At 51.7% G+C, this 10,258-nt stretch overlaps 1 protein-coding gene across 1 annotated transcript; it reads right to left on the bottom strand.

The window, feature by feature from the left end:
* Nucleotides 1-382: 382 nt before the first annotated feature.
* Nucleotides 383-9,224, bottom strand: LOC311530930 (zinc finger protein RFP-like; the record flags this gene model as incomplete). The annotated part of the gene is made up of 7 exons (XM_084647992.1): nucleotides 8,797-9,224; nucleotides 7,097-7,192; nucleotides 6,356-6,586; nucleotides 6,007-6,029; nucleotides 4,539-4,654; nucleotides 2,258-2,317; nucleotides 383-897 (listed from the first exon to the last, which is right to left on the bottom strand). Exons 1-7 carry the CDS (start codon nucleotides 9,211-9,213, stop codon nucleotides 383-385), a joined length of 1,458 nt encoding a protein of 485 aa, XP_084504118.1. The 5' UTR covers nucleotides 9,214-9,224.
* Between the last annotated feature and the right edge of the window lie 1,034 nt (nucleotides 9,225-10,258).

Raw genomic sequence — 10,258 nt, 5'->3', positions numbered from 1 at the left:
TGGCTGAGAGACCCCATGAGATCCAATCCCACAGATCTGCACAAACCGCTCCCTGCTGCTGCTTCTCCCCAGCCCCCCAAACCCTGATTGATTATTGCTGGTTCCTGCCCAGCCCCCGTCTCTGCCTGTCCGCAGCCCGGCTGTTAGTTTTGCCCCCTGCCCAGCCCCCACCTCTGCCCCTCAGGGCCCCTCTGCCCCTCCTGCAGCCCCAGGGGTTCCTTCCCCTCCCCGTCCTGTGCCTGGGGCTGCAGAGAGGAAGGGGAAGGAGCTTCCAGAGGTCATAAGATAAGGGTTGGGTAGATGGGAGTCCTCCAAGGTCATAGACACTGGGGTCCGTGAGGCTAGAGAGGCTGATTTCTGGTTCCCCCCTCTGCTGTGGGGCTCAGGGGCACAGTCGGAGCCAGGATCCCCCCCACACCTGGAGCCAGGGGTGGATTCTCTCCCCAGGGACGGAGCCCGGCGGGAAAGTGAAGATCGGGGCCTCGTCAGCAGCATCGATAAATGTCACCTGCCCCCGGTCACAGTCCAGACAAACCCAGATCCTGCTGGGGGCCCGGCTCAGGGGCAGGGGGGTCTCAGGGGAGGTGAGAGCCCGGAACTGATCCCCACACCGCTCCACAGCCCAGATCCCCCCCTTTGGGCTATGGCTGATCCATCCCTTCCTCCCCACAGACTCTCTGGCCACCCCCACAGCCCAGCATCGCCCACCCCCGATCTCCACCTCCCAGCAATGTCTCCCTGCTGTGAATCCCTCACAGCCCAGCACCCAGGGCTCAGTGTCAAATCTCTCAGGGTTGTTGGGCAGTCGCTGCTGCGTGTCTCCCCATCTCACACTTTTCCGACCCTCAGACAGGACAAGGCTGGGATTAGCCGTGTCTGGATCCAGAGTCACATTCTCTGGGGAGAGAGAATCAGAGCATTAGGGGCAGAGCTTGGCCCTGGGGGAGGCTGGGGCCATTTCTCACACTCCCCAGCAGCCCTGTTCTGGCTGGGACAGGCCTGGATCGCAGGGAGCTGCTTCTGTTCTGGGCACCTGAGATTGAGCAGGGATGTCACTGCACTTCCTAAGTCTCTGTAAGGAGACCCACTTCATTAATTCCCATTTGCGTGCGAAAGCATCAGCTCCCAGCTACCCCTGTTGATTCTGCTCCATTCCCAGCAGGAGAGACACACCAAGAAAGGTTTTTGTGGGGAGGGAGCAGAGGAAGCAGGTACAGGTTTGAAGACCAGAGGAAATCTACCTCCTCTAATGCAGTCTCCACTCCCAGGGCTGGGAACAGAGAGGAAGATGCAGCACTGGGGAAGAGCTGATTAACACTAGAGAGTAGGAGGTGGCATTGGGTGGGGTAGCTCCATCCCCAAACCAGAGAGAAGGGAGGAGCTGGCAGCATCAGAGGGAAAGGATCACCCCAATCCAGGAAGCAGCTCCAATGGGAGAGCCCAGCCCTGCCCAGAGGAAAGGCAGGATGTTGGAGAAGATCAATGGGGAGACTCCCTCCACCGGGGTAAAGCAGAGGGATGTGTCAGTCCTCAGGGCATTGAGCTCTGTTCGGGTGCTGCTCAGGGAGAGTGTTTCTGTTCATTAGCATGGGCATGAACTCAGCACTCGGGTTGGTGTCAGGATTATTTGTGTGATGTCAGCTTGGGATCTCCCCAGGTGTTCCGGCACCTTGGCAGAAGTTGGGGAGGGGGGTACGAGGTCGCAACACCTGTGGCCCTCCCCTCTCCCTGGCCCAGCCCCACTCTTCATCTTCTCACCGAGGCCCTGCCCCTGGCCAGGCTGGAGCCTTGGCCACTCTGGAGAGCCCCTGACCCTCCACCTTCCCATGTCCACTCTCCGGCGTGCACCACCCAGGGCGGGGGAGGGTCCGGGGGGAAGAGGAGCAGGGGTGGGGCCACTGAGAGGGAGAAGCACCAGGAAGAAGCTGCACTACACAGGGCGCAGTTGATCAGCCGCCCCTCCATGAAGCACAGCCAACGCTGCGATGCTCCACGCCTGCCCAAGGCTTGCAGTGTGGGGGGCCAACACGGCCCCCTGCCCCCAAACTATGCCCATGTTAAAAAGAGGGTGAGCTTGGCCCCCTGGCCCCCCATGTTCCAGTGCCCCTGGATCTCCTCACTGTGAGTAGGTTATTTTTAGGGCTGTGTGCGCCACAGCCACTGGTGATTTGGTTGGTAACTTTCGTTACAATCTCAGGAAGATGTTTTCACTGGAATTTTCTCCTAATTTAAAGACAGTCTCGAGCTGCAAACTCACCCTGTCTGTGTGCTCCTAGGGATTCCCCAATTTGTGTCTCCAGTGCAGACGGCAGAGTGTCTGGCGGGGGAAAGGAGAAAAGAGACGAGATTTCAGACTTTCGTATTTATAACAGTGTCCCCACTCTGAACGCATAGAACTGAGTTTTCATCATGACAGAGAAACAGATCGAGAGGCCCAGAGACACACTCAGGCATTTCATAGAAACTAACTGAAACCTTCTGTTTCCTTTCTCATTCAGCCATCTCTCAGCAATGGAACCAACGTCCTTTCAGCCTCACAACCATCCCAGGACACACAATCTGAAAGAGAGATTTACTTTTCCCCTCCTCATCCCCTCCCACCCTTCCAACTCCAGTTGGTTTGTCTCATTCACTCACAGCCTTTTGTCATAACCTAGATCCAGATCATACAAAGACTTTGGCAGAAAAGTAACTTTACCCACTTTGGTCCCTTTGGCCAGGGTCAGGCAGCATCATGTTGTGTGACGGACACTTGACAAAATTACCAGAGTTAGTGGCGGACATTGGCGGGGGGTTATGCCATTCAGTCATCATTCAACCCGTAAAATAACACACAATTTTCCACACTGAAAAAAACATAACCTAGCTCGTTAATAAATAATAAACAATAATAATAGTAATAAATTCAACTCAGGGGAGTGTTTTTGAATGTCCCTCTCTGCCGCAGTCAATATTGTTTTTGTGGGATGGGGGCATTGAAATAAATATTTCTCCTAAAACCATATTTCAGTGCATTGTTGTCTCTAGTCTTTTATTTTTCTCGTTTAAATAATATGTCTGATGGGAGGATGAGTGTCTCTGTGTGTGTGTGTCCCACCTCTACACCGCTTACCCCATGTCTCTCCCCTGTCTGTGTCCCTTACATGGGAGATCCCCCATCATGTCACAGGATGTGGGAAGCAGAGGAGGGGGGTCTCTCAGTGGAGCAGGGTTTCCCATCACCACACTGTGACCAGGGCACCCCTCTCCAGGCAGGAGGGATCCCAGGGTTGATGGGAACGTCCTCTGTCTCCTGACCAGGACAAAGGGTAAAGCTCTGGCTGTGGATCTCTTGTGAGCAGGGGCCAGGGTAGAAGAAATTCTTCTGTGGGGGCGGGGGGGAACTCAACCCTGGTGGCTCCCAGAAGTGGCATCCCACAGTCCCTCATCCCCGCTGCTCCTGGGAAGCTAGGCTGAGGGGGGGGGGGGGGTCTGTGCAGCTGTGGGAGGGGTAGCAATGACGGGCTGGAGCTTGTCTGAGGGGAGCTGTGCATCCAGCCACAGAGAAGTTAGCAAAGTCCAATACCCGCTGTGTGGAGACAAGGGGGAAAGTGGCGTGTGCATAATCAGTGGTGATAAACCAATCAGAGAAAAGAACAATAACACAAAAATAACTTGAACAAAAAAAGCCCTGCCAATGATGTGTTCATGCATGTGTAGTGTGTGACCTATATAAGGTACTTTGTATTCATACCACTCAAAGGTGATTGGAAAAGAACTAGTAAATATGCAGTTTGGATGTGTATAATATTCCAGAGATTGTAAGACGTAATTAGAGCTTCCTAGGAGAAATCCCCCGTGACCCACTTTTGCCCCAGGAGAAGGGAACTGACCAGCACTTCTTTGTATATGCGATGGCTAGTAGCAAATATCCCAATGGCTGGTGATGGGGCATGAGTCGGGGAGGGCTCCGAGTTACAGAGAAATCTTTCCCAGGTGTCTGGCTTTTGGGTCTTGCTGAAATGCTCAGTGTCCAACTGACCACCATATTTGGGATAGGGAAGGAATTTTCCACCAAATCAAATTGCCAGAGACTCTGGGGTTTATTTTTGCCTTCCTCTGCCGTATGGGGCACGTATCATTTACCGATGTTCAACTAGAAGAAATGGTGGATTCTCTGTAATTTGAAGTCTTTACATCATTATATGAGGGCTTCAGTAATTCAGCCAGAGTTTACGGGTAAATTGCAGAAGTGGGTGGGGAGGTTCTGTGGCCTGCAATGTGCAGGAGGTCAGAGTAGATGGATCATGATGGTCCCTTCTGACCTTAAAGTCGATGAGTCATTTCTTACTTTGTAACTGTAATCGAAAAGCATGTTTCTGGTGCAAACAAAGGTTTGAATTAATCAACCTGTGTGTCTTGGATCCAAACGTCTGGCCTTCTCACCCAAAAATTAAATAGAAGCATCATCTAAGTGTGAACCAATTGACCAGCACCATTCTCTTCCCACAGTCTCAGAGGCTCTTCCCAATTTCCATTCCTAGATCCCTTCTGGGTACCTTTGAACTTCCTCAGAGTCTTCATTAGCACAATAGTTTTCTGGGAGAAATCGCTGATTTGCTCTTCCAGTTCCAGAGAAATCTCCTCTGGCTGCTGGAACTTCCCCTTCTCACACCTGGAGAGAAACAATTTCACATGATTATATTTCATTGTGTGACTCATGATAAGTTCTGGCTAGTGAGTCGCTGCTCTAATATGCCTGGAGTTCAAATTCCTCGACTTCTCCCAGCCTCAGAGTAGGTGCAACACAGCCCATGGCCGTACAACCTTCCCTTCTCAGGACTCCTTAATATTCTTCAACTCTGGTCTGGTGAGATCAGCTCTGGGAACAAAAGGGGAATTGAGTCTCCATGGCCAATTCACTCTTTGGCCTCCATGCTCTGAGAGACAGGAGGTTCCTATGTAAAGTGACAGGTTTCAGAGTAACAGCCGTGTTAGTCTGTATTCGCAAAAAGAAAAGGAGGACTTGTGGCACCTTAGAGACTAACCAATTTATTAGAGCATGAGCTTTCGTGAGCTACAGCTCACTTCCTCAGATGCATATCGTGGAAACTGCAGCAGGCTTTATATATACACAGAGAATATGAAACAATACCTATTCCCACCCCACTGTCCTGCTGGTAATAGCTTATCTAAAGTGATTTCCAGCACAAATCCAGGTTTTCTCACCCTCCACCCCCCCACACAAATTCACTCTCTGCAGGAAATAGCCCAGCTTGATTGTCATGCACATTGTGTAAAGAGTTGTCACTTTGGATGGGCTATCACCAGCAGGAGAGTGAATTTGTGTGGGGGGGTGGAGGGTGAGAAAACCTGGATTTGTGCTGGAAATCACTTTAGATAAGCTATTACCAGCAGGACAGTGGGGTGGGAATAGGTATTGTTTCATATTCTCTGTGTATATATAAAGCCTGCTGCAGTTTCCACGATATGCATCTGAGGAAGTGAGCTGTAGCTCACGAAAGCTCATGCTCTAATAAATTGGTTAGTCTCTAAGGTGCCACAAGTCCTCCTTTTCTTTATGTAAAGTGCTGTAGAAATCTGTCCACTAGGAACTAAACTGAGACACCAACTCCCCTGTCCCCAGCTCATTCCACACAGGTCTCCAAACTGTCCTTAGGCTGGGAAAGACTCAGGTGGGAAAGACTCTTGACCACTGCTGCCTTGGGCTGAATAGTAACCAGGGCCCCAGTAGTGACAGGCCCATATTCAATCCCCACAATCCTGAGGCAGCCACTACCCCAGGGATGTGACATCTCGAGGAAACACTTGAGGTCAGTCTTTCCCACTGAATAGAGAATTCCAGAGTCTTCTGTACCAGGATGAGAACCTCAGGATTAAGTTTATCTGAGAGATTTGTATCCAAAATCCCCATACATGTTGCTGTGGAGATGCAGTGCTAACATCATCTCCATGCTCTTCCCCAGCATTGCCAAGTATGTGTGGGAGTGAGAGAGAGCCACGTACCTACTCAAGGTGCTTCTGACATCCTAGAGGGGAGAGAGAGGAGAGAGAGATTAAAAAAAATTTCATACCACCTGACACACATTTGGGATTCCAGGAAAGGGATTTTGCAAATGCAGGGAAAATCAGCCCTGCCCTGGCCCCGGGGCCATGGTTTCACTGAGCTAATGGGGCTTTTCCAGCTCTAATATCAATGTGTCTGTGAGTCTGCAAAGAACAATAGTCATTCACATTTCAGCAATGCACACATTGAGTTACACTGAGATCTCTGACTGCTGGACCCCGGTGCCTGTACTTCAGGAGCTGTCCTGTCCCTGTGTTGGGATTTGGGATGTTTCTAGCTCAGTCTCACCTGCAGGAATTCACTTGCTGGCTTCTGACACTTCCCCTCTATCTCACTGATCAGCTCACTGAGACGGGAAATCCCCTCTGAGAGTTTGGTGATATTTTCATTCTGTATCTTCACAATCTCCTTGTCCAGCTTTTCCAGCTGGGCCAGCAGGAGTCGCTCTTGTTCTTCCAGGAGCTGCCGCAGTTGCTGAAATTGAGACACAATCTTCTGCCTCTCGGTTTCTGTCTGTTTCTAGAGGAAATAAGGAAAGGGCTGGTCAGGAACATGGATGGAGCCTGATGACCTTTCATATAGTCTTACAAGAGAGAGTTTCTTTACAATCTCTAACACATCTGTGTAGAGACCAGGCCATGAGCCGACAGGCCTAGTGCTCAGAGCTGCAGTCAGAAGTCAGGAACTACAGCCGAAATCAGAGCTGAAGTCAAAGTCAGGATCTCACCAAGGGTTGGGGCTACAATCGAGCTCAGAAGTCATGCCAAAGGCTGAGCCAGAATCAGTGTCTGGAGTCACACTGGGGATCAGGACTGGAGTCGGAATCAGGCAGCCATGCGAAGGGTCAAGCCAAAGTCAGACAGCAGTACTGCGGGTCACACACACACATTTGTGATACGCACATCTACACACACACACACAGAGTATCCCATGATCATGGAGAAACACACACAAGGCCACAGAGAAATCTACCAATAAACATCCCTCCCAGCTCAATGTCCCAGCAGGCGAAGAACAACAGGCACTGACCAGATACTCCCGGCTTCTCTCCTCTCCAGTCACTTTCAATCCCAGCAGCTTTTCTCTCTCTTCCCTCAGAGTCTTCAGATGGGCTTGTATTTTTTCCTGACAAACAGAAACGATTTTGTGGGTTTATTTTCAGGGTTGAAGGGGGTGGATGAGGTGTTTTTCCACCCAAAATTCTACACAACAGTCAGTCTTCCTGGATTGACTAGATGGGTAAGGCAATATCTTCTGCTGGCCCAGCTCCTGTTGGTAAAAGAGCTTCACACAACTCAGCTCTGGGGAACACACTCTTTCCCAGGCCTGAAGAAGGGCCCTGTGTAAGCTTGAAAGCTTCTCGTTCACCACAGAAGCTGCCATGAGCAGATATTACTTCACCTACCTTATATACCTTATAGTCTCATAGCCCGGGACCAACACAGTTACAACAATATTGTGTACAACAGTGGGTCTTTCTAGAGGTAGGACATCAGAGACACAAAGGAAATGAAACCTTATTTATGGAAATTGGGCGGGTTTTGTACTCAGATGGTTTGAAGTTATTATATCCACTTTCTCCATTGAGTTGAACCAGTGGAAAACTGGTGTCCCATGATGGTGAATCTATAAAGCTGTTTTTGAGAAGATTTAACAAACAGTGATACCAATCCCAGAAACCACCGGGGGCAGTCATATCGGGGGCAGCCATATTGACTTTCAGCCCTGTACCTCGGGGGGTGGGACAGCACTGATCTAAGGACTAGGGAAAACCCCATTAGATGTGTTGATTTGTGTTAGGAACAGCTGGGGTTTGCCCTAGTGCTGTTCTAGCCCCTTTCCCTGGCAATGGCCTCTGGGTAGCTACCCCAAAGTCCCTAGCAAAGACCCAGAAGCGGTGGATTCTGGCAGATTTCAAAGGGCTGCCTGGTGGGACGAACGGAACCACGTTGGCTGGTCCTTGCCCATGAACACAGGAGAACAGGTCAGAGTGGCACTGGTCCGCACGGCCCAGGGGTTAGTTTTGCTGATGATAAGTCTGATCCCAGTGGCATGTGGCATGGACTTGCACTGACTGGAGCCCTTGTGGGTGTGGACTGAAGGTGCTCGGGGTCCCACACCGTGTTCAGCCCAGTGATCTGCTCTAGTGCAGGCCGGCAGCATCTGAGTTTAACCCTCAAGGAGCAGCACAGGAGTTCAGAATCCCAGTGGAAACCTCCTCTCCCTGCCGGGCCTTAGACCTGTATCAAGGAGTCTTTTCCTCCTACTGTCTGGACTTCATCACTGTTCAGTGCTGCTGAAAGGGGAAGAGTAGCTAGTGGTTAGGGCACTGAACTGGGCCTTGGAAAACCAGGTTTTTATATCCAGCTCTGCCATTGATCTGCTGAGTCACCTTGGACAAGTCACTTCCCCTCACTGTGCCTCAGTTTCCCCTCCCACCCTTTGTCTGTCTTGTCCACTTAGACTGTAAATGGCTCGGGGCAGGGATTGGCCCTACCGGGTTTTGTGCAAGGCCCCACAATCGAGGTCAGATCTCATCCGGGGTCTCTAGGGGATGCAAATAACAATAAACACTGTGATACAACCAGTAATACCAGCCACAGCTTGTAACTCCCCCAATCAGCTTTCATGCAATGAAGGCTACACACAGCTGAATGACAGGGTTACACCATTAACCTGTAATTAACATCCAAAGTTATTACCCATTAGACTGGACAGCAACTCCCTACCTTGTACTCCTGGGCAGCTTCCTGTATGGGAACCACCGTGTGAGCGCGGTGAGCCCGGGATCTGTCACACACCACACAGATGGGGGTTTGATCCTCTTCACAGAACAGTTTCAGAGTCTCCTGGTGTTCCCCACACACCCCACCCCCTCCTGCTCCCTTTGCTGCCTGGAAACTCAGCCGTTTGGCGATTTCTACGACATTTGCCAGCTGCCTGTTGGGCCTGAGGTTTCTCTGTTGCACAGTTTCTCTGCACTGAGGGCAGGAGGCAGCTGTGTCGGGTCCCTCCCAGCACTGGGCAATGCAGGCTCGGCAGAAATTGTGCCCACACTCCAGAGTGACAGGGTCTGTGAAATACTCCAGACAGATGGGACATGTCGCTTCCTCCTGGAGACTTTCCACGGGGCTCTCTGCAGCCATGGCTCCCTCTGGGCAGTGGGACAGGGTAAGTTACAGTTTCCTGAGTTCACACTATGCCCCACCTGCAGCAGCAACTGGGTGTTTCCTTGTCTGAAAGTGACTCCTGCTGTTTGCTGAGCAGGAAGGACCCAACCAATTTCACCCCTGGAGGCTTTCGTGAAAAATGTATCAATTCTGGGGGGATCAGACAATATTTTGGTCAGGCCAGAACTAATTAATGACACGAGACACTGAGATTCAAAAAGTTGAAGCTTTAAAACTGTTAAAATTGTCTGTGAGGAGCTAAATCTCCTCCCTCCCCCAGCAGCTCCCCCAGGGCAATGACCCAGAGCCTCCCCCACCACCACAGGGACCGAGGCTGAGAGTCCATCTGCTGGCGGCTCAGGGGCCTGTGGAATGTGCTGGGATCTCAGCCTGGGCCCTAGGGGGCAGGTGACCCTGTCACACAACCACGCCCAGCAAGGCCTGGTCCCATTTTCTCCCAGTTTGTGAGTCCCAGCAGAGAGACCAGGGACTGCAGGGAGACCAAGCTCCTGTCCCCCAGGTGAGGGCTGGGGCCCAGTGGCCGAGGGCAGCCGGTGTGAGGGGAGCTCGCACTAGGGGCCTGCAGGGTACGTGGTGTGGGATAAACAGAGACCTCTCAGGCCACTTGCCCATTGCGGCTGCAGCAGGGGATGTGGGGACAGACGGAGGAGGCCTGGGGCAGTCCGGGAAGCCGCCATCGGGGACACGGCGACGGAACTCAGCTGTGGCGGGGAAGCCGTGCTGTGCAGAGATGCTGCTGCGGATGCAGCTGGTTACCCGGGTCCAGCGCCACAGCAGGTTAACAACGTGGTTACTAGACGTTGCAGCTCAGCGGAGTGAAGTGCTGCCCTTTTGCTGGTCTCCGCGTGGCTTGAGATTTGCAGGCATCCCTCAAACACCTTTCCCCTGCTGCTGTCTCAGGTACCCGGGTCTTCACTCAGCATTGCAGAGCAGAGCAGATTCAGTGCTTTGATACAGGGTTACGGAAAGGAAAGAGACTGGTATGGTACATATCGTACCT

This window comes from Lepidochelys olivacea (genome assembly GCF_965140295.1).
Source record: "Lepidochelys olivacea isolate rLepOli2 genome assembly, chromosome: 14".
NCBI classification, from domain to species: Eukaryota; Metazoa; Chordata; order Testudines; family Cheloniidae; genus Lepidochelys; species Lepidochelys olivacea.
Note: the sequence above shows the minus strand (reverse complement) of the source record. Positions and strands in the feature narration are given on the sequence as shown.